Here is a 23,873-nt window from a genome sequence, read left to right on the forward strand (position 1 = left end):
CGAAGGCCTTCGGAACGCTCGGAGCCGGTCGGATCCTCCTGCTCATACGACCGCAGCACCGCCGCGTACATCCGGGACCTTTCCGTGTCGATGCCTGATCCCACTACTTCTTTCTAGTATGCGCCGCCTTTTCCACCGCTTGGTGGCGGTAAAGTCGACGGGTCGTATCTTGTTTCCGTACTTTATGAACTGCATTCGTTTCTTTTTTGATCTAAAATATTAAACAAAAACTACTTTTATAAATAAATGAAACGGTTCGCGCCACTTATATTTTGTATTTCGACTAAAAAGAAGCTTTTAGCGGCCCTGACCAGTAGTAAACCCAGGACCAAATTCGTCACATTTTGCGCGCTTTCGGTACCGCGGGTCGCCCTCGTCGGTGGAGGAGGTTTCCGCGTCGTCCGGTTAAAATATGAAGCACTGATATTTAGTTACTCTCTCCGTGCCCGCTGGCTTGCCTGAACCCCAAGGGACGTGGAAACCACAAAAAAGGCAGACACTTAAATATGATTGCAGGGCCCCTTTAAGAAGTGTTTAATGTTTCAGATCAAAGATCGATTACCTCAGCGCTATCACATCCTATCAAAAGAGTGGTTGACGATAAAGCAAGAAACACTTTTCGAGAACAAATTGCCAACCACGGCGGACGTGAGGGGTTACAAAAACGTATTACTAATTAGGTAAATAATTAACTAAAATCTACTAACGTCTTTAGTGGTGAAAATAGACATATGATTTTTATTAGAAACTTATTGAGCGTCATCGAAGACCCGTAAATCCGTCAATCTTAGGAAGGCTTAAAGGGACTCTAACAGAATATTTATGCTCGCCAATGATTTTTTTTTTTTTTTGTACAAGACATATATGAGAATCCAGGCCCAAAACGCAATTTGCGGCTCAAAGTTCGCTTTTGTTTCCTCCCGAAAACAGCCGATCGAGAATCGGCCGGTTTGAGTCCCGCTCAATCTCTTCTCCGTCGTCATGTGCCGTTCACACAGACATACCAAATATATTCAAAGCAGTGAATTATCGAAGGCAAGCACTCAATATTAAGAATATGAACAAAAATTTAAATATCAAACCCATTTTTCGTGGCTCCTAAAAAAAACTGCGAATCCGTTGAATAATAAAAACAAATTGCACAGAGTACCGGAAGTACATGTACTGCGTAATTATCAACATGGCGTCGTATCATTGGAGCAGACTAAGCAATGGCGGCGGACGACGGGCGTGGGATTTGTACTTCAGAACTGCCGTTGCGTTATCGTTAAATCTGTCTAGCTTAGAGAGAAACACATGTTTTACCGATCAAAACAATTAGGATTTATACCGTACGACACGCCCGACCAGCAAGCTGATTCGCGCGAGGAAGTCGCCGAGTCAACGCCGCTTCTTATAGCTGAAGACGTTGCTTGTCTTATACGGAGACGAATTGGTAAGAGTTTGAAAAACGCGCAATCCTCAACACGAAGCGCTTGTCGTTTGCGTTTTTCGTCCAACGTGCCACGTGTACATTTTCTGCTTGTTTCGCACAACACACACACAAAAAAAAAAAAAAAGAAACAAGAAAAAAACGCTGTGGGGTGAAGTAACGTGACTTTTGGCAACTCCTCCTTTACATTCCTCCCTGGTCTCCAGCCCGCATATCGCGGCTCATGTTTCGATTTCGGTTTTGAGTGGTTGTGTTTTCTTAGTTTATTAAAAATATATATGACGCTGTAGCAAAATATTGATTGGGTACTCTTCTCACACCAAATTGCACCGCCTGGCAAAAAGTAAAAAAAAAAAACATTTTTGGGCGGTGTCAGTGTCCCTTTAAAGCGCACGTGGAGCGTGGCGGTAGGCTAAAGTTACCACTCGTGCGGCAGGCACAAGGCTGACAAAGCAAAAATGCCGATGGCGAGACTATCATCCTCGTTTTCGCATCTCCAGCCTTGTGTCTATTTCACGAGTGGAGACTTTAGTCCACCGCCACGATTCACATGTGCCTTATGTATTCCTAAAATTGGCTGAATTGCGGGTTTGCGATGACGTTCAGCAAGTTTTTTTTTTACTTGGAACCATAGGTTGATTTAACAAATTAAAAAGTATCGCAATAAATTGGCAAGAAGACGTCGCCGAGTCATAGCCCCTTCTCCGGTTTTTCTTCCTTTTTTTTTTTTTTTTTTTTGCGGTCAGTGACGTTTGCTATGATTGGCGGTTCGTTCTCGAAAAGTTTTATTTTTTTAATACCGTTCTATTGGCAGACATATTTTTAAAGACTTCGCTGAAACAAGAGCACCTGTGACATGAAAAGAAAAAAAAAAAAAACTTATTGTGAACTTTCAGAGAGACAATGGATTTATACCTCATGCTGGAGAAAGACCCTGGATATGGCGTGTACAATTATATGAATCTTGAAGACGCAGATAAGGCTGAGGGTAGATATCACTTTTGGTTAAGTTTTGGCCTATGTTAACGCATGTCTGCAGTGTTGGTCAATATGACAATTTCTGTAATGTTTTCTTTCCTTAAGATCTTGGAGCAATGCACCTTGTATATACCGATTATACTGTATGTTCTTTGTTTTACTATGACGAAACGGGTGAGTAGTTATTATCTTGATGATTTTTGTTATCTAAAAGTTCGCGGGCAACATCTAAAAGAAATGGGGGCAGCGTAATTACTGTTTCTTTTTTTTTTATTGCAGATATATTAGTACAAAATTTGTTTAAGGGATAGGTTTTATGCAAAAAGCGTTACGCTTCAGCGTAACGAGAAACCGTCACATGCAGTCTGAGACAACACAAACCCCGTGTGAACGCAACCGAAAAAGTGGTGCGCCACCGAAAAAAGTTGCGCGATCTCCTCGCTTCCGAGATTTTGCTGAAATCTCACCGAGGCCTGTCAATCACCCGAAAAAGAAACGCGAACGCTGCCAATGGCCGCTCGACATCGGTTTGACGTCTGACCCTCGAGGCGGAGAGAGCTTTTTGGAGGACCCTGATTAATATGACCAAATTCGAAAGGAAAAAAAAAAAACAAAAAAACACAAAAACATGGCGGCGAGCGACAGGCAGAGAAGCGGAGCGTACGGACGATATGGGCAGTACGGGTTGGTGCAGTTGTTGGTGCGGTGCAGATTCCTCAACGGTCGCGACGAGTGCAAGCACGCATGTAAACATGATGAACGGGTATAACTAATCTTTTAGCGGAGCAAAATATGTCCGAAATAGTTTGAGATCATCCGCCTCTTTTTTGACGTCCGCGGTATTTTCCCGGTTTGGCAGACCTAATGGACCGATTGAGCCGAATCCGACCAGTTCGTCTCTTCACACTCTGCGTACTTCATATAATCTCGATGCGTAACGCTCGATGTTCCCGGTGCAAATGGCAAGGTTTGGCGAAATTCTCGTGAGTCCATGCGTCACAGGATTTGTGCGTCAATCTCTGTACGTGTGAAGAGGCCGATTTCGCGAAATCTCGGTTTCGGTAAACCGTTGCGCGTTGAAAAGATGCATCGTGTGAATCAAACTTTTAGTGGTGGTTGATCCATCTTAATAATACTTAGGCAATCATAGTTAACGAGACTTATACCAATCGATGGAGCGGGAATGGATCCCCAGACTACGGGATTCACAGGCCGACGTCTTTGTTCAACGCATCGAGGAGGAGGCGAACTGCAGCGCAAGCCATTGGACTATACATATATGACTCATGGGAGCCTATATAGTGGCAGCAGGAAACCGTCGGCGCGCGCTGCTGGCTCACGAATGACCGAAGTGTAGCTTACCACCTCATCTCACAGCGCCGCAGGATAGCGCCGTGGGCGTATGACGTCCCAACTTTGCACAGCAAGCAATAGATGGCGGATCGGGCGCGATAAAATCAGAGTGACTGTGTGCGCTGCGCCCCGTAGAGTTACTCTCGATAATACCTCAGATAGCGACGAGGCTTCACGTGACGTAGCTAACTCGACTCCCGCAGCTTGAGACACTTCCCCCATCCGGCGAAGCGTCGTGCCATTTAACGTTTTCGCCCATGTCAGCCCAAGTGTGAGATCACCTCCAGACTTGTACACGTTAGTGAAAAAAGTAACCGATTAAAATTACAATTACTTCACAGTAAAAAGTAACCCATTACAATTACAATTACAGTCTCAAAAAAGTAATCGAGAAATTACTTTAAAGTAATAGATTACTTCCCACGTTACTTTTCATTCAACTTTTTTTTTTTACTAGGGTAGCATAATCCCTAAACTTTCGCGCTCAGTTCCGAAAAAAAAAAAGTCTTGACCGTTTTTGCTGAGAACTGAGTGAGCGACGCCAACACACCCAATCCCGCCAGTGAAAAAAATAAAACGAAATAAAAAGAGCGTTGTTTCAATACATTACTCACAAGAGGCTAGATAAGGTCATTTTTCATACCCGGACGTAGTCTCCAGTGTACAAAAAAAAAAATGTACCCAGGAAACTGAGCATAGTGAGGTGGCCTACTAATCCTCAAAATTCTAAACATTATGAATTCGAAAAAAAAAAAAAAAAAATTACCGCTGCCCAGAGCTGAGTGACTCCAGCACATCTACCCCCCCCCCCCCCCCCCCTTTCCCTAGCTCCCCCCAAAAAAAAAAGAAATTGAGAAAAATTGTAATGGGTAATTTTGGAATCGATGACAGCCAAAAAAAAAAAGTAATTCAATTACAAGGATCGTTCCTCCTTAAAGAAAGTAATTGAAGCGTTACAAAATTACAGTAAAATGTAATTGATTACAAGAAATCCATTGCTTGTAACTCGTTACGCACAAGTGTGATCACCTCTTGTATATGGTGAAGCGGGCGAAGCACCTTGAGAGGGCGCATTCACCCGTATTAGGCACAGCCGCTGCGGCTTGCCATTGCCAGCGACACATTCAAAGTCGGAAGCAGAACCCATGGAAACTACTCATTAAAGCATACGTTTCACGCACTCTGCTACGCAATAAATCTTAACTTGTCATGGTAGTTCGAACGAACCCGGAGAGGGTTCATAAGTGCGTCGCATGCAGGGTGGAGAATAAACTTTAATATGATTTAAATCGTAATTTAGATCGAATCAGTTTTACTATGGTGATTTAAATCAAACCTTTCCAGCAAGAATAACCCCTCACATATTTTTGTGTAAATTATACGTTTGTCTCTCGCTTGATGCCTTCTATGTGCATCTGTTTTGTATTTAAATAAAAAAAATATCAAGCAAGAAAGATTTATATATGACTGAATATAAACAACAAAATTGATCTTCTGAAAAGAGAAAAAAAGAAAAAGAAATGGAAGCTTTGAGCTTGACTTTTACTTTACACTTCGATCGTCAGCTACATAACGTCATATTGCCACAAAAACAAAACGCAAAAAAAGAAAGAGAAGAAAAGCTAGAGATACAATGTCCCACTTCAATGAAATCAGACCTCGAAAGAAAAATCAATAAGGTTTAATAATTAACCAGAAAAAGCAACCTGTTCTTGTTCTTGCAGGAATTACACCAATTACACGTTGTTAATTTAACTGTACTTTAAAAACACACTAATTATTTTATCGGCTTTGTTATCAGTGATCGAAAGAATTGATCAATAAATCTGCGTGTTCAAAAAGACATAATAAAGAATCACTCATTTTTAGTTAGTGTTTTAAATCAAAGTAATCTGTTCTAAATCATATAGATCTGATTTAAATTAAATCTGATTTAAATCAAATAAGTCTGATTTTTCTTAATCTGGATATTTTTTTTCTAATCTTGATTGTATGGTCTTTGTTTGGAAATTATTCCGTCCTAAAACTTTGTCGTTGTGATTGAAAATTGTAGAATCACGCTGTTAGAGTGCAAGGTGTTGCATCATGCCTCGTCTGCTTTTGTCAATCTACATCCTTGTTCGACATCCGTAGCTCTAAGATAGTCAAAGAATTAATGAAATTCGCAATTACTCTATTAGCAGCATAAATTGCTAGCACAATAGTTAGCGTGAGCAACGATTTGTTTCTAGTAGTTGTGCGCTCAACGAATGCACCGAATGCTCCCGACCAGTCCAACACAAGCGCTATATAAAGAAAAAAAGGAGTGCGACCGGTACAAAGCTTGAACCGTATGAATGATGCTATATGCTATACTAGACCTAGACAAATAATTTGCGAGCACGCACACATCTTTCAATCGAAATCCTTTTTTTTTTTTAAGTGTTAAGTAACGGCTGAAAAGCGTGCCAGCCGTCGAAATGAATATGGTTTGTGTCAACCTCGTTTCGAAACTTTTACCCCTGATTTTCAAGTTCCCCGTGTAACGCCAGCGGCCTTCTTTTTTCCCATAATAGGTGACGAGTGATGCGTTTTGTTTCAGGTGACTACGAGCTCTGGTTGTACCACAAGCCAGATGAAGTTGCTACCCCTTGCGAACTCCTCCTTGCGCTCCTGTGGGACAAATCAACGCATGTATACTACACAAAGGACTGCACAGACACAAAATAAAAAAATAAAAATTACAAAAGTCTTTAAGAGGCATTTTTTCCCAGCGCATAAAAAAGTGAATTATATATTTTTTTTTTCACTTTGAATTTATGTTACCTGAAGCTGTTTCTTTTAGCAGTATAGAAGCGTTTTCCTAATTAAAAATAAATAATTCCCGAATCCACAGAATGTTTTTTTTTCTTTATCATAAAGACACTAATTTAGTTTTTTCCCTTTATTTCAGCGATAATATAAGGATCGCAAAATAAACTATTTAAGATTTCTGTAAGACTAATCTTTATTAATAGACAATAAAATATTACTTAGTTTAACGCATATAAAAATTGTAGCCGTGCACGAAAGTGTGGAAATAATATGTTGCCCGAAAAACGTAGAAATAACCCTACCGAAAAACCTAATATAACTTTTCACTCTCTGGATTATGGAACTGGAAATCCACCTGGAACTGTTTCTGGAAACTTAAAATCCACATTGCAGACAAAAAAAAACAAAAAAAAAAAAAACTGAAAACTTGAAGTCTAGGTAGAATCCAGGTAGATTTTCAGTTCCATAATCCAGGCACCAAAAGGTTATACTGGGTTTTTCGCTAGACAATCGTAAGTAAATAAAGCAGTTTAGAGCCGTTAATTTCAATGGTTATTCCACAGGTAGCATGAAATGGCGCTGATGCGGTATGAAGAGTGAGAAACAGTAATGACCGAGGCTAAAACAAGTGTGCAGGCGAGCTGGTTTAATAGTGACAAGGTAACCCAGGAGCGGGGCAAAAACGGGACACACTTCACAAAGCTACAAGCATTGGAATTTTGTGTTGTCTGTTCTGTTTTTTCCCCACTCCTGGATTGCCATGTAAACGAAACACCAGGCTTCTAAGCTTCTGACTGTACAAATATGACAATAATATACTTCAAGGAAAAAACGAAACGCGATTAGTTAATACAGTACGATTTCTCACATGCTTTTGTATAGTCTGTTGATACCCTGAGTTGATGTAACCTATTCTTTATATGATGTTCTAATTTTCATCACTTTGAGTATAAAGCTTCAGTTCGTAATCAAATACCCCGCCAGATTTTTCGGCTGCTACATAATTTTCATTCACCAACAGTCAGTCTGGACAGGTAGATATGCCTCTACCGGTTTCGTTATAATTTTTGTACACAACTGTTTCAGGTGTTTTAAAATATTTACGATATACCCCTGTGAGTTATATTCAAATAAAAACTAAATGCGGAAGTATGCGTTCCCACCTTTTGGGGTCAAAATATTTAAATACATTGACATTGCAGTTGGTTTATTTTTATGCCTAACACAACAGATAAGCGTTCCCCTTAAAACAGATAACAATAAAACGGTAAGGACACCTAATGGGCTAGGTTTCCTAAACTTTCAAAAAAAATGCGGCTGGCGCCCTGGCCACTTTTCAAAACAAACCAAATAAGAATTCGTGAGTCAAAAATTAGACTTGGAGCCACCAAGATGGCTACAATGAAGAGAAAGGACAACTTTGGAGGCTCCGGCGGTGCAGCAGCACAAAGGCCCGCGACGCGAACTGTTCATGGCGAGGGTTCCTAAACAAGATGGTGACGTACCAATGCGGCGTGATGCCTCCTACTAAAGGGTTACAGCTAGCAACGATAGAACATTGAGATTTAGCCGATGATTCTACCCCACTTTTTATTAGGTTCTTTTTATGTTCTCATTTTCACTGTACTCAGAAAAAATAACCTCACTACCTTCGTTTCCCGAAGTCGGCATAGCGAATACTATTTGCGTTGAAGGTTCACCTCTATGATTGTTTTCAGAACCATATACGCGAAAACAACGCCGCGTGGTGCCATTTTTCAGATTTTTTGATCCTTCATAAAAGTATTCGCAGCCTTAATCACAACAGCTCACAATTTTACAAAAGGTAAAAGTGCGCGCATTTTTCAGGTTTGTTGCAAGCGCATTCACTCGGAACTTTCGTTATGAGAAGCAGGCATGGCGATCACAACAAACTGAAACTACAATGCCCATATCTGAACGAACTGAATTGAGTGGAACCTCCGTACAGTATTATACCTGTTTTAAAGCAGGGTGTCCCCCCAAACAATGTACGTTTACAAGCAATGTGTAAAAAAAGAAACACAAAAAAAAAAAAAAACTACGCATTGCTGAACGCTTATTCTCCGCCCGAGTGTAGCGCTAGCGGACCGAGTCTGACGCCAAAGTTCCAGAACTAACCGTTACCTTGTTCAGAAGGCATTACTTTCTGAATCTTTCAATTGGAAAATGGCGGCCGACGGTGCTCCAAAATGCATGAAGCTGAATGACGCCAGCTACCGAAAACGGGCGAAAACGCGACCGATTTTCTCATTGAAATTCTCAGAAACTCACTTATGCGGAAACAGTAAACGAAAAAACACTATACTTTTTTTTTTCCGTGACACGTTGTGACTCGCTTGCACCTTTGCATTTAATTGCATTATAGTTGTATATGTTTGCTGCCTCCATTAGCACCGAGATGTTCTGATGGCGCCCTCTTTTAGCTTTCGTTCGTGTCGTCGTCACAACCAGAATTTTCCTCGCCGTGACATCACGAGTTGTAATCCTGGCTACTTATCAGTTTCTAAGTTCCAGTTCGATAGTCAGTGTAAATAAAAATCGTTATGGAAGCTTCGAGTCATCGCATTCTTAAACCAACACCGTGAAAGTTGACAGGAGCTTCGTTAGATTTCTTTGCACCTCCTGCGGGAAAAGGACTCGACCGGTGACCGCAAAAGTGATAGGACGTGTGTCGGCGACTTCTCCGATGCTTCCGGTCTTGGCTGTCCGGAACTCCGCGTCTGGCAGGTAAGGACCTTTTCTTACCTTGCCGGCGCGGGGGGCATTTTAGATGGGGACATCGTAGTTCACTGTAAGAGTGTTCTAATAAATGCTTACTCTGGTACTTATTCTGGTACGTGCGTCTTCTCTTCTGCTGTATTCGGGAGAGCGATACAAGGTAAACAATCACTGGCACCGATGGAGGTAATTTATCGAACCGACCCGCGGTAATGTAGCCCTAAACGTCGTCTATATTGCCGCGGAGATGTGGGGACCGCGCTACTAGGTTTGACGGCTCCTTTGAGATCGCCGCCGCTGTTGAGATAACCGTTAGGTTACTCTATCGGTACCTGTGTTGGTAGCTAGCAAGATCCCACAGTATTGAGATACAAACCGAATTTCTGCACACGTGCAGGTAAATTGAACTAAGCTAGTCGTAACATTTCTCTTATTTCTGTTGATGAAAGTAAAATTAATCCCAACAAGGTAGCGGGGGTTAGAGTGATAATTCGGAAGTTCAAAAATGCTGCCCCTTCCCTGGCTTGCCGCCATGTTGTACGTAAAAGTGACTACTCGTCACGTGACCTCACAAGAGCCGTGACGTCACCGGTAAGATGGCAGCGCCCAGAGCTGGTGGATGCGAGTTCGTTCAGAGCGTGGTAGTCGAGATGCGCCCCTGTTTTCCGTCGATTTCGGACTTCGTGCTCTCTGACGCAGGTATAACGTGAAGATCTGAAGGGATGGGACTTTATACGCTTTTTTCGCAAAATCGCTCTTGACATTTGCACCTGTGAGACAGCATCAGTCGTATCTCCGTAGCGGTACTCGGATTCCCAGATGTGCTTGAGGATCGATGGAACTTTTAGCATGACATTTTTGCATTCTTCTAGTTTTGTGTGAACGTTGGGATGTCTGATAATCGAAGCGGAAGGTACGCTTCGGGTGTGGTGCCTAGGGGAATCTGTTTCACCGCTAGGTCACCGCATAATCATCAATTTAGAAAGGAATTTACTGCGATCTTTACCTTTTGTACTAATGAACGATTTTACGATAGAACTTTTAGCATACAATTTTCGCATTCTCCTAGCTTTGCTGAACGTTAAAATGCCTGAAAACAAAACGAAAGATTTGCGTCGTGTGTAGCGCCTAGGGGCAGTTGTTTCAGCCCTGAGTCACCGCATAATTACAACAACTTTTAGCGAGGAAGTTTCTGCGAACTTTACCTTTTGTATTAGTAAACGATTTAACGATTAAACTTTTAGCATAAAATTTTCGCATTTTCCAAGTTTTGTTTGAACGTTGGGATGTCTGATAATCGAAGCGAAAGAAATGCATCGAGTGCGGTGCCTGGGCGAAGTTGTTCCAGCCCTGGGTCACTGCATAATCACAGCATTTAGCGAGAGAGTTCCTGCGAACTTTACTCATTATACTAATGAACGATTTTACGATTAAAATTTTCGCATAAAATTTTCGCATCCTCCTTGAACGTTGGGATGTCTGATAATGGGAACGAAAGGCATACGTCGTGTGGAGCGCCCTAGGCGAAGTTGTTTTCTCCCTGAGTCACCGGGCCAGTGCATTTACTTTTCTTTCGTCAATCCTTTGGTATAGACCCTTTTCCTACTTAAAAACATGAACTGCCGCTTGCGTCCCAAGCGACACATTTTTCCACTGGCTCCGCGAAACGGCAGATAAATTCCCATTGATTGCGAGGTGTCATAGTTCCAAAGAACGCCACCCCACAGAGCAGCCCTCGCCTGACGCTGCGGCCCGCGCGCCGGTAAAAGGAAGAGGGTGGCACTGGTGCGGCCGCCGCTCTCTGCAGCCTCTCGGGTCACGTGTCAGGCGTAGCCGGAGGCACGGAGAGGGGGGCGAGCGGGAAATTCCACCTCTCTTTCTCTGCACTACTATATCACGTGGTCTACGCTCTGCTTTCAGCCATGTCGCGCCGCGGAGGAGCGGGCGCGCTGCTTGTAGGAATGCACTGCGTGTAGGAATGCTTTCGTTTTCCCACGCATAAGCAGTCTTAAGTGTTTTACAGTAATTTTAGAGCGCAGCTCTGAGGCGCCCGTTTCTGGCTTAAGCGCCGTCGGCATCAGCGTAACCGTGGGGAAAATTTTCCGCTAAATTTAGCGGGGAAATTTTTCCGCTAAGTTCAGCAGGGAACGTTTTCCACTAAATTTAGCGGGGAATATCTTTCGGTAACACTCACCACATCGGTTAGCAAACACAGAGTACATTCTTTCCTTTGTAACGAGTAACCATACAATTTAGCGTACTCTTACGCACGCGCCATCTACTTCTTTGAGCCCTCGTGTTCAGATGAAAACAAGCCCGTTGATGCACGCACTGTCTTTATGCCAGTGCTCGTGCAGTGCGGGCAGCTAATCGTTAGCACCATGACGTAATGGCGTCTTACCCATATTGACAATCGTCAACAGGAGTGACGCGCCTGTGCATTTGGAAAAGATTCAGTATGCAGGCACGTTTTCTGCAAAAGCAGTTAGCTGTTACAACACAATAGACCTTCCTGCAAAATCCACCGCGCAGCAAGGGGAAATTTGGGGCTGTCCCGATTCTGGGTTAGATCCCCTTTCCGGTTTGATCACGATGAGCATCGTACCGGCGTCCGGCTGTGTATCTCTACTGGGTGATACACGCTAAAGACCCCGAGGCGAGCGGTGGTACTGCACTGGCAAAATTTCTCATTCACAGCTGAGACACCAGACGCCATTTGAGGCGGACAAATTTCCGAATGTCTAAAGGTACAAACAACACAATAGACTCCTTTCAAAACTCTGCGCCAACGCCTGCCCGTCATCGCTTGCTCACGTACTCTGAGCATGTATTCTTGTACACCTGGCCTGTGTGACTCGGTTCAAACTACGCGCTTCGTGCCCCCCCCCCCCCCCCCCCCCCCAACGTTATTAGAACAACTCGGCTGGGAAACTGCCGCAAAGCGTGCTTTGAAAACGTGGCTCCTATCCGTACTCGAAAACCGAACTAAAGGCGATCGCAACGCCGCCATTTCTCCAGTAGCGGCCACTCCGGGAACCTCACGGAGTTATGGTGTACTAGAAGACTGGGCAGTGTAGCGAGCGCCGGCGGAGGGGGGGCTCTTTCAGCGATGACCGGATCGGTGGCCGCGAGAGGGCGCAACGTGTAGTAGGCGTGCTGCCGGAGTGCAAAGCGCAGGCAGCGGTAGCGCTTGGCTGGCTTGGCGTTCCGCACGGGTTCGATTGTTTCGTATTGTTTGGCCAACTCTTTACGGTATTATTTATTTCTGCTGTTTCACATATTGTTTATCACACTAATTCGTTGCCAAATGCTTTGCCCGAGACGTGCATCTTCGGGCAGGACGCCACAGTACACATCGCGACACTGCTAGCGCGAACAAGACATTGGCGCTTTCTCGGATTTACTTCGAAAGAGTATTAGTGAGGACGAACTTTTATCACCTGCATTATAGACCCGAATGAGCTTTTTCCTCAGCGATTCGAACTTTGCTGAGATCCTTTGGTTTCTCATAGAAAAACCGGCGATCGCTTGTTCGCGCTGACAATGTTGCGTTCTGAATAGCTGCGGGAAATCCATCCCCCAGGGAAACGTTGGGGAAGTCTCTTGAAAGAGACGTCCCAAACGTGTGTAATCCCCTGGATAACGTAGGATAAGCATGCTGATGGCGTGATACCTAAACAAATGTGTGCTTTTGTGACCCTATAATTTCGCTGTCACTGTAGTTGTGACCAATGAGTTCCGTGGTTGAAGCGCACTAACGTAATGAATTGTTTCAATGTTTGGGAAAACAAAATGGGGCTTACAAAACGGGCTATATCGTCTACTTCCGTAGGCTGCATGGAGGTGCCACTGCCGACTCACGCAACTACTTCCACGGGCTTTCGAAGGAATTTCCAGTACTAGCCTTTATCGTATTTGCTCTTACTACGTGGGTCTTCCAACAGGATTGTGCGAATAGTTAGAAAAATGTATCCACTCACCAGCTCTGGTAGTAACCACAGTGTATATAATCTTATTTATCCACTGAGCACCTAGCTATATTGATATGTGTGGGCACCAGGGCACACAGATAAAATTTTAATTATACACTGGGCGCCAGCGCACAGATGAGATTAATGAGGTGCACCCAAGGATTCCGGAGGCGATGGTACTTGCTTTTCCCAAGAGCTCGGGAGAGGGGCTCCCGAGCTCCCCCGTAGTCGGCGCCTATGGCGTTTTGTACCTCTGCATTCTCCAACGTGAGGTCATGATCTTGATGAGCTTCGATATCTTCAGGATAAATGACTCAGTATCTTCCGCTGGGCCATAAACCCTTCAATTTTCTTGCGGTAAAAAAAAAGAGGCCTCTTAGCACCTCCTTATTGAAGAGACGGAGTGCTGGGCCAACCCTCATATTTTTAAAGCCGTTAGGAAAAAAAAATAATTTGCTCATGTGAGGCCATAACCTTTAACGTCATATTTTCACAGTCACTTCTTTCTAATGCAGTCAGCGTGCACAGGACCCTTCGGTGTGCCCAAACCAGTGTCTATAAAACTAATTTAGCAGATACTTTAGAGTGCAAAAATTCCGGAAAAAAAAATGTAGAGGACGACTGTCATGACAGCCTGCATTGCATGAAGCAGAGTCTCCCTGTCACTCCTTTTAATGTTTCGGGACGACGACTGACGCCGATTCCCGATTGAACTCGAGAGGGGCACGAAAAAGGGAACGGGCTTCTTTGCAGGACCGGTAGCCACTGTTGCAACTCGGCACGGGCCCCAAGAATTGAGGTTAGGGAGGGTGTTCGGGGGGGCATTGAGAATATAAGAGTCGTTGCGAATTAAAGGGGTGCTTTCGGAAAAACAAGGGGGGAGTACACCCCCGCTGAGGGGTGTAGGGAAATCACTGCCCCGACACAAAACACGTCCCGCCTCTCTTGTCCCGCCGTTTTTCTGTCATTGCACGCGTTGTCTACACCCTACTGAACGGCACCGATCACAATCCATTTCACTCAACCATTAAAAAAAAAAAAAAAAAACTGCAGCAAAACAAGGCGACGACGCGAACCACGCGATCACAAGCAGTACGACCACACGGCAATCCGAGCGGGAAGGAGCACGCCTGTTACCCGCAGCGCCCCCTGGCCTCCTCGCGCGCCGTCATCGCTGCGCCGACCTCCCCCCTCCGTTGCTTCTCGGCGCGGACGACACACTGCCCAGTTCTAGTACACCATAACGGAGTGGCCGCTGCAGGTAATGGTTCCCGTCGAGTCGCGCAAGGGCCGGTGGCGCCATCTCGCAGTATCATTTCACAGTAGCAACTTTCATGTTTTGACTCGTTGCTAAAAGATGGCGCTGTAGTCGTATTTAGTTTGGTTTCGATGGACGCTTGTGGTCCGGGTTTTGAAGGCGCCATCTCGCAGTAGCTATACGCTCCGTGCGGGAACTATAGGGGGCGCTTTCAAAAACGCGCGTAGCGCCGCTAGCGGAGGAGCTGGCGTTCGACAGTGAGGCGCGCTCAGCAGCCTGCGGCGCCTTTTCGCGTGCGAAGCTGTGGCGGCGGAAGCGCGCACGGACGGAACTTTTGCTTTTTGAGCCGATAAGTTGAGGGTGACGTTGCATGAGTGCTGGGAGAGATTTGAGAAAGGCATTTAGGCTGTTCTCCCCTCCTTATATATTGAGTTTGAGTTGTTATTAGGGGTAATCTCTTTAGTTGTGGTCGAAAAAGGGGTTTGAGAAATTTTCCGAAAAGCAAGACGGCCGCCACCAGCTCTCAGTGGGAAATTTGTTTCGCTCGTCGCTGTAAACGTAGGACTGCTGGGACGATGATATTTGGAGGTGAGTGAGATGTTCACTAAGTGGGCCAAGTTTTATTAAGACAGCAGGTGTGAAAGTCGTGGTTCTAACGAATAAAGGAATAAAGCTGTCAGGAATATCCAATATTGGATCCAAAATCTTGTGTTATAACCGGGCTGTGCGAAGTGCAGATTTGGGCACAGAGTTTCTTGGACATGACCGTAACTTGACACAACAGTTATAATATCAAAAATAGGTGGCATAGGGAAACCAGGTGGAAATTAGGTTTGGGCGGCGTAACTGAATGGGAAACGGTTTTGACCGTGAAAGGGCTGTGAAGAGAATACCACTGGTCGTGGGAGATGGAGACTTTACATTTAGGAAGAGACTAGTGCACTGTACTTCCAATTGAAGCAACTTTACGAAAGGTGGCTTCAAAGCTGAGAAAACCAAGTCTGCCGGCCAATTAACACACGGTTTAGCCGTCAAAGGCTTTTGCGGTCAGCTGTTGTGTAGTAATCTGGTTGTGCGAGGGTCTGATTTTCGGCACACAGGTACTTGGACAACCGTAACTTGACAAAACACTTATTAAACCTAGAAAAGATGGCATAGTTTAACCAGGTGGAAATATTTTTGAGCGGCGTAACTAAATGGGAACCGGTTTTGACCGTCAAAGGCTGTCAAGAGAATACCACTCATCATGGCCTGGAGGTGCCCACTTTACAGGTAGGAAGGTACCGGTGGACGGTACTTCGAGTTCGAACAACTTTGCGATAGGTAGCTCTAAAGCCGAGAAAAAAAAAATTTGTCTACAAGACTCGGGGTGTCAGTGTTTTCACATCCAAAAGGAGGCCGATCAAAAAAGAAAGCACACCACATAAACTTCCATACTCAAACATCGATTGTCCATTCATTCCAAGTTTCATTGTAGTTTTCCTTAGATTCATATTGGTCGCTTTTTGTACCGTCCGAATCTTTCTTCATGAAGTACAGACTGCGTGCCATACTGGTCCGGAAATATCCTCGACACGTCCGAGGAGGACGAAACTTCCTTGGAGGGCATTCATTCAACGAAATTCGCACTGCATACCCATGAATGTGGGATGGCATTACTGGTACGAAAACAAACGCAGAGCGCAAAGCGGCAGTGTAGAATATGTCAGCCGTGCCGACACAGTGGCAGACATGATCCGGAGACCGAATTTCTCGCGTCTTACGCGGCCGGTCCATCGTTGTCGCTGTCCCACAAAACATCAGCGAGGTGAAAAACTGTGAAATTGCGTCCCCACAAGATACGACGCATAACTATTGGAGCACTTAACGACACAGCAGTTCATGCTGTCAACCCAATGCAACCGCACCGCTCCGACTTCAATGCGTACCAGTGTACGCGGCGTGGTTTCGTTTCGCTGGGACTCTCACTGCCTGCCTACCTTCGGTAACGGGCGCGCGGCGGCGCGCCGGTCGCGTCGCAAGGAGTGTTATACACTCCGTGCGACGCGACTTTCATTTTCATGCTTTTGGCTTTCTGTTTACTTTCATGCTTTTGGCTCGTTGTTAAGGGTGGTGGTGTTATCGTATTTAGTTCGTTTTCGGTGGAAGCGACGGGTCCGTGTTTCAAGGGCGAGTTTCCCAACTGAGTGCTTTAGTAACGTTGGTGTCCACGCAATGGCGACCGTCAACGTTTCCCGGTGGACTTTTGAAAGGGGTCTAACAGACCCTTTTCAAAAGTCCATCAAGTCCATCATTGGGGCTGTTTCGATGTACGCCCGTGCCGGTTCAAACGCTTAGTGTATTCTGGAAGCGGCACGATTCATTCCGTCTGATCATCAGAAGCCCCAAACGCACAAAAAATAAAGCGAACACAAAAGGATGTCATCACACACTTTTTTTTGCATTACTTCTAAAACCAGATGTGAAACCGGCGTTAACTTCGTCTTCCAATCCCCGATGATCTCATGTGCCATATAGACAATTGCAAGCATGTCGATCCGACTGGTGCCCGCTCCGGGCAAGCGCATGCAACTTGCTCATGAACATAGCTTTGGCAAGCTTGCAATTGCACGGGCTTCTCCCCACAAACGGAGACATGGCGACGGCCAGTTGCCTTGCTTGCAATCGTCTATAGATTAAAACGTCAAGAAGCTTGAAGCATGGGGGGGGGGGGGGGGGGGGAGGGGTGCAACATATTTCCGGAATAATCTATCGTGGAACAACTGTTGTTAACGGTCTGTGCATGCAGAAAGACAAATTAAACAAACAAGGCAGTGACCGACACGTGCACAAAAAGAGATGCTCGTGTAACCCGTTGCATAGAGTTATTACAATAAACACTACAGGCACAGCTGGCGCTAGTGTCTACGGGACTTCCGATTGCAAATTGAAGCAGACAGCAACCAGTCTACTTGTCCAGTCTTCCTGTGTATTCCTATGGGAAAACGTACGTAACATTTTTCTCTTCGTCAGGGAATAATAGAAATCAGCGTAGTTTTTTTACTCGTAACGAGTACTATGTAGCTTTATTCACGTTATATAAAGGTGTAATTTATTTAGTTAATGTTTTTTTCATTACTCAGCTATGTTTAGGTTGGCAAACATTGAGGCCCATGCAGGTCTATGTTGTATAGCATGATATGTAAAAACAGGCTATCAATTCAAGCAAAACGAACAATCACAAAGTGCGTATGGTTTATTCAAGCTGTAATAGTATTCAAACTGTACTAGAGCACGTACTAATCCAGTACATGTTCTTCGCTCCATAACTCCATGGATCGTTCTTGTCTGTTTTGATAGTTTGATTTGGCATCTATTATCATCATTTTGGTGTTTTGTCAAGCTGACTCAATCTGTGTGCTTCATAGCATTGAATATGCGTAAATGCGTGCCCTATAATAGTGGTCTGCAACGTCAACACGTATTATACGTGCGTGTTGGGCTATTTTAGCGCAGTGTTCGACGCCATGAATTCTAAAGAAAAACGCTCAGACATATTTTTGTAAATCCGCTTGTAAAACGTTCCAAACCTGTACTAAGCAATATATGCTGTCATAATCAAGTGCGAAGAGAAAACGCGTCTGCGTTTTCCCATAGTAATGCATTACCGAAAGTAAGGTTCAGACGGGTTGCTGTTTGCTTCAAGATGCAACAGCACACTAGCGCCACCTCACCCTCTAGCGTTTATTGTAATAACTCTTTGGCTTGTTGCTTTGTGTCGATATTGCTGTTTTCGTAACTTGAAACGCAATTGTGTCGTGAATCAAGCAAAAAAGCAATGTGACAGGGCGATTTAGAAAAATCGCTACGCATAATGAGTTCATAAAACAGGCGATGTCTCTGTAGTGCTGAAATAAAAGCAAAACAAGAAAACATGCAGACACCTCAATGTTCGATGCGAGGCATTGCTTTATATATCACACTATAGAGCCACTAAATGACCTGCGCTTAGAGGCACTTTGTTCCCCGATATAGTTGCAGGCGCCGCCATTTTGGGGCTTGTGCAGAGCAGACGCAACTGCAGATGGTCATGATTCAAAAGTGCGACTTCCTCAGCATCATATTCGATATTAGGAAGCTCATGCAAAACTGCCTTGCCCTGCCGCGAACTGTTTAAACATTTGTGGAGGACGGAAGAGCGTTTCCTGCGATTTCAGATAAAGCTTCAGATAACTGGCAACCATGATTTTAAACACTATATGGTCAAGTGTCGTTACTCTGAAGCGTAGCTTATTTAGTGGCACTATATCACACAAAAGAAACACATTTCTGAAAAACACTCGTCGACCGAAAAAAAAAGTAAATCCAATTTGTGCCGAGGTTTTGCGTAAAAATCGGAGCGCATTGTGGACTCAACATGATTGAGTTAAATAGCAATAAAACTGAACGAAGGGAAACGGAAAGGTAAAAAAAGAGAAAGGTAAAAAAATAGCTGCAAATTTTTTGTTAACTTTGTTTTGTGTGTTAAATTTCAAACAATGTGGATCCTTTTAGTTTAGGTGAACATCTACGAGTGTGTACAAACAGGCAATAGATTTCACGGTAATCGATTATTCTGTTCAAAACATTTTTTAAATCTTTCTGTGCATTTTAAAATCATCACCATGAACTCCTTCCCAAATTTCAAAGTGTTCCTCTCACCGTAAAAATAAAGTGCGCACCACCGAACGCTCATTCGCCGCCCAAATGCAGAGACAGCGGTCCGAAGCAGATGGCAGAGTTTTGGGCTGAGAAGGAGCGTACGGCAATGCCCAAATTAATTTTGCGAATAAAAATTTTTTTAAAAATATTAATTTGTTTTTGAATTGTTTTCTAGCAATCTCTGAAACGAAGCGCGTGGCGCGTAGCCTGAAGAACGAATGGCGAAGTTCAAAACGTAGATACAATAAACCACGCCCTCGTTTCTAATACTCCCAGTGAGTTTACCCGCTGTGCAGTACCGGCTATATGTGAACTCGGTTCTTCTCTAGAATCTGTTCACAACCGTTTCATTCGGACTTTTACTTTCAGGATTTCTCCGGAACAGAGGTCATGCATTGTAGCCCTAGATGTCACGTTCTGAACACAACGGGTCCCCCGTATCCCGCGGTGACCGAGGAGTCTCGTCCACTCCCGAGGCTCTTTCCCGAGCTCTACGTGAAGGCCAACGCGCTGCAGCGAACCGTCAACATCCGGGCAATCGAGCTCCTCCAGTATTCCTTCAGGGACAAACCCAACGCGGACCAGCAGCAGTTCATGGACTTGGGCTGCGGGACCGGTGACTTCACGCTCCAGGAACTCTTGCCACGATGCCAGCCTTGCCGCAGGATCATCGCCACAGACGTGGCCAAGGACATGGTCTGGTACGCCAGAGAGAATTACCCGCATCCGCAGATCGAGTACGAGGTGTACGACATTGCGGACGACGCTTCGGGTCTGGTGAAGAATTACGGAAAGTTTGACCGCGTCTACTCGTTTTTCGTTCTGCAATGGGTCAAGGACCAAGTGACGGCGTTCGGACATATATCCGACTTGATGACCTCTGGCGGCGAGTGCCTACTCACCATCGTGGCTCGTTCGACGACCTTCGAAATATGGAGGAGAATCGTTCGGATGGATCGATGGAAATCGTACGCACAGGTATGCCCTTTATTGTGAGCTGCACGATTAGAAGCTGAGGGAAAGGAGGGGAACGGCAGGAAGGATCGAGGTTCAGTAGTCCCGCCTCCAGCGCGGGCTTTCCACCGTCGATAGCGGTTCCGCGTCTTACGAGCTTCGAAGACGCACGCGCAGTCAAAGCACGGCGGAAGGCAGCGAGTACGTGCTGGAAGCAGGGCGTTCGGAAAAAGATGCTCCGTGATTTTCACCTTGTTATTGACGGGGTGTTCTGGTCACTTCTGGCCGCCATGACAGGGAGACAGTATTCTTCCGGTTTCTCCAACGTTTACCGTGTGTTTGGGTAAGTTCGCTACGACTCTTGTTCACTAGCGAACAATTCCGTGAGAAGAACGCTCTAGAAATGACCCAGTGTAGTGCTTTTAAGTTGCGGATGCTTACCGGCACGAATAAAATGGCGCGAGTGACGTTATTATGATCATCTCAAGACGAGGGACACCACCGACGCCGCCTAGCCTGGGTGATTGCAGGACGACGGCATTGGCAGACGGTGCTAGCAGACTTCGATGTGCTGGCGACAGATGGCACAACGCGACAAACGCAAAAAATGCGGGCGCCGACGACGCTGCGCCTCGACCGACCCTCTTCGTACAACGATGGTCCATTACGGCACGTACAAATGCAATCAATGTGCACGGTCCACTGAGAAAGAAACCTTGGATACTAAACCAGGAAAGTCAAAACACTAGAAATTCGTGCCTCATACAGACTCTCGTTGCGCTGAAGCAGGCGGAATAAAACCTTTCGGAAGATTGTCTGCTAAAACCGAGACTCGGCTCGGCTACCCCTGCAGGGAAGCTTGGCGCTTATCTTCGGTGCCTAAGGGAGGTAGGTGCCTACCGCCGATGCCTGGCCGTTCACGAAGCAGTTGAACACGCTTAATGACTTGAAGGTTTGAAGTTATTCTCGGGTATATGGACCAGGCTAGTCGAAAAGGTAGTCGTCAAGATGCGCCCGCGATACCTTCGGCAGATTTGTCATTACTTCGAGAAACAAGTGCTCTTTCTTTTCACTCAAGGGATCAGGAAGGCCATGTCGATCTCGTGCATATATTTTTCGAAAGGTACCGCAGCTAATACTCGGCGGTGAGGCTCCTAAAGTTCATGCTATTCCCTGAGGATCCTTAAAAACAAGCAAAAGCAATAGCCAACCGGAAGGTCGGCCATTATTTGTTTTTTATTTACCTCCGCACTCTCTGCATAGTCTTTTACAAGATATGTTAGAAAGAACCCCAAAATAACTTAATATTCTTGTTTAAACAGTACGTGCAATAGCTGTTTGTTTCCGCTTATATGTTTATCTCTGAGAGTTTAAGACACGACCCCGGAACTTCTTCGCAGTATTTAGGTAGTTACAGAACGACTAACGGAATTAATTTGTTTGTTTCAGATCTGCGAGTTCTACACCCCAGTGAGCCATAACATCGCCGACCACTCTGGCCTGATTTCGTACATGACGAAGGTGCTCAAAACGGTCAATCTCGTGCCCTACACGTGTGAAGTTTTGAGAATAGAAATAAGAGCCGAGGACATGGACGAAACCATTGGTGAGTATCACTCTTAGTTCCCTAGGACCGATTGCAGTGTACTGGCGGGTTATGACAGAGCGGCTATCTATACTTATTTTCAATATGGTACTGTTGTGGAGATGTCCGCTACATAAATCTATTTACTATACTTGACTACACAAGATAAAGTAATGCATGAGCGTGTTAGCCCCGGTGCGGGCCTGTCCCTCCGGCTCCGAAAGTGTAACACGAAACGATTTATTCAGACGCCCGCGCCCTCCGGCGGCATACCTCCGCAGGCTCTAGTTGCCAGACGTCCGAGGTGAAACCGAAACTAAACGTGTGATGTACAGAATATGACCATCGCGATATTCAGCTCGCTCTATGGATAAGGAATAAAAACGCAATCTTGATCACGGTGACAAAGACCGGTGAGCACAGAATGGGTGTCGAGTGCAAACCACGTGTCACGCGAAGTGACAGCATCACATGACGTCATGGACAGGTAACATCATGACGTCACGTGGCGTCATGGTAACACCAAAAAGAAAATTACGTTTCAAACTTTAGCAAGTTGCTTCTTGTCACCAATTATGCATTCGAAGGAAGTTACAACTCATGCTCATAAAATGCCGATACGTGTGAAATTATTTGACCCCACGTGGTACCAAAAAACACAAGAACAATGTCCAATGGATGGCTGGATGGATACGGTCGAACCATTTTGATCTGGCGGCGACTTGTACCACGTAGGCGAAGTTTTTGATTCCAACAGTTAACTCTTCAAGTTAATTGTCGAACTCGGGTTCTCCGCGCTGTTGGACATTGGCACCACGGCTAGTGACCGTTCTCGTACTACAACCAATAGAGCCGGCCTGTTGCTCTCGACATGCAACGTTCGACACGAACGATGTGGACAATGAACGGGCGTCTCTGTTTCAGAAATGAGCACAGCTATAAATCCGATTCTACCGATGCTTCCGGAGGAATCGAGAACAGAGTTCAAGAACGATCTCGCCAATGTCCTGCGTACGTTTTGGGCGGAGAAAGATGGCGGAAATCCACACTACTACCACGACGTATATGTTGTTCATGCCTGTAAACCTTGATGAAGAACGCAATAAAAAAAATTCTTTGAAATTCGTACTTGTGCGCCTACGTAAAGGATTTCATTTTATCACGGTATCGGAGGGGCCAGGAGCTTTCTTCTTTTTTCACATTGCCGCGCGCAGGCCTAGCAGGCAGCGCCCGGTCACGGTAGTCTAAGAGATCCTTATTTATTTTTACTCGGGGCGTCACTTTTATCATTTTGCCCTAGTTTCTTTTTTTCAAAAGTGCCTGTTCATTCACCCCCCCCCCCCCCCCCCCCCCGCACGCTCGACCTTCCCGGTCGAATTTTCGCGATGGCGACACACACCTAAGGTGGGCGGGCGAACCTGCATGGCTCGGGGTCCGTGGTGACGCCACTCACCAAACACCTGCTTTCACAGGTGCCCCTGCGGGGAATTCTGCGGAATACGCGTCGCCCTTTCTACCGCACGAATTGAAAATTTGTCGTGTTTTGTTTTAGGCGACCACGACCTGTGGTTGTACGAAAAGCCAGATGACATTGCAACCACATGCATGTGGTTGCAATATCATCTGGAGGAGTTCGCACGTGAACTCCTCCTTGTACCTTTGTCGAACAAGCTGCAGAATCGGTTCTATACGAGTGACAGCAAATAACACTGACTAGCGTCAAATCAAAGCGCAGGAAAATTACAGCATACAGATAATAGCAATGTGTCTTAAAAGGACCCTGCAACGACTTTTTGAATGGTTTTTAATTTGCACCGAACCTGAGCGTAGTACATTAGTGAAACTTTTCTTTTCTTGAATTTAGCTTTATTTTAAAAGTTATAGGCAAACCTAAATATACAAAAACAAGCAAGAAATAGCATCCTTCATGATGTGCTTGGTCCTGGCTTGGGTAGCCATGACCAAGAGCAGGGATAGTGAGTTCAGCGAGCGCTCACGGCTGCCGCACTCCATGTCGACGGCTCGAGAGGGCGCCACTAAAGCATGGGCTGGATAGGCTGGATAAAGCGGGCGGCCAGGGCGGCTCACATTGCACTTTCTGCGCGACTGAACGCTCTTTGTTGAACCTTT

The 23,873-nt window shown here is 45.2% G+C and overlaps 2 protein-coding genes across 2 annotated transcripts in view; both read left to right on the forward strand.

The window, feature by feature from the left end:
• LOC120836382 overlaps nucleotides 1-6,472 on the forward strand; it is a 34,811-nt gene extending 28,339 nt beyond the window's left edge. Inside the window, exons 3-5 of the mRNA XM_040205226.1 lie at nucleotides 2,329-2,420; nucleotides 2,516-2,584; nucleotides 6,345-6,472. Of these exons, the coding sequence (XP_040061160.1) occupies nucleotides 2,329-2,420; nucleotides 2,516-2,584; nucleotides 6,345-6,472 (289 nt within the window). The remainder of the gene's footprint in view (nucleotides 1-2,328; nucleotides 2,421-2,515; nucleotides 2,585-6,344) is intronic.
• A 13,122-nt stretch (nucleotides 6,473-19,594) lies between these two features.
• LOC115327821 (juvenile hormone acid O-methyltransferase-like) lies at nucleotides 19,595-23,450 on the forward strand. The gene is made up of 4 exons (XM_029988870.2): nucleotides 19,595-20,182; nucleotides 21,608-21,764; nucleotides 22,668-22,823; nucleotides 23,296-23,450. The coding sequence occupies exons 1-4, from the start codon at nucleotides 19,595-19,597 to the stop codon at nucleotides 23,448-23,450; spliced, it is 1,056 nt and encodes a 351-aa protein (XP_029844730.2).
• Nucleotides 23,451-23,873: the final 423 nt, after the last annotated feature.

Source organism: Ixodes scapularis, unplaced genomic scaffold (assembly GCF_016920785.2).
Source record: "Ixodes scapularis isolate PalLabHiFi unplaced genomic scaffold, ASM1692078v2 PGA_scaffold11__112_contigs__length_91849675, whole genome shotgun sequence".
Lineage (NCBI taxonomy): Eukaryota > Metazoa > Arthropoda > Arachnida > Ixodida > Ixodidae > Ixodes > Ixodes scapularis.

Bases quoted from the DNA above. Each gene is read 5' to 3' on its own strand.
- LOC115327821 (XM_029988870.2), top strand. From the start codon at position 19,595: ATGCATTGTAGCCCTAGATGTCACGTTCTGAACACAACGGGTCCCCCG. The intron at 21,765-22,667 runs GTGAGTATCACT...TCTCTGTTTCAG, and splicing joins GGACATGGACGAAACCATTG to AAATGAGCACAGCTATAAAT. The intron at 22,824-23,295 runs GTAAACCTTGAT...GTTTTGTTTTAG, and splicing joins CGTATATGTTGTTCATGCCT to GCGACCACGACCTGTGGTTG.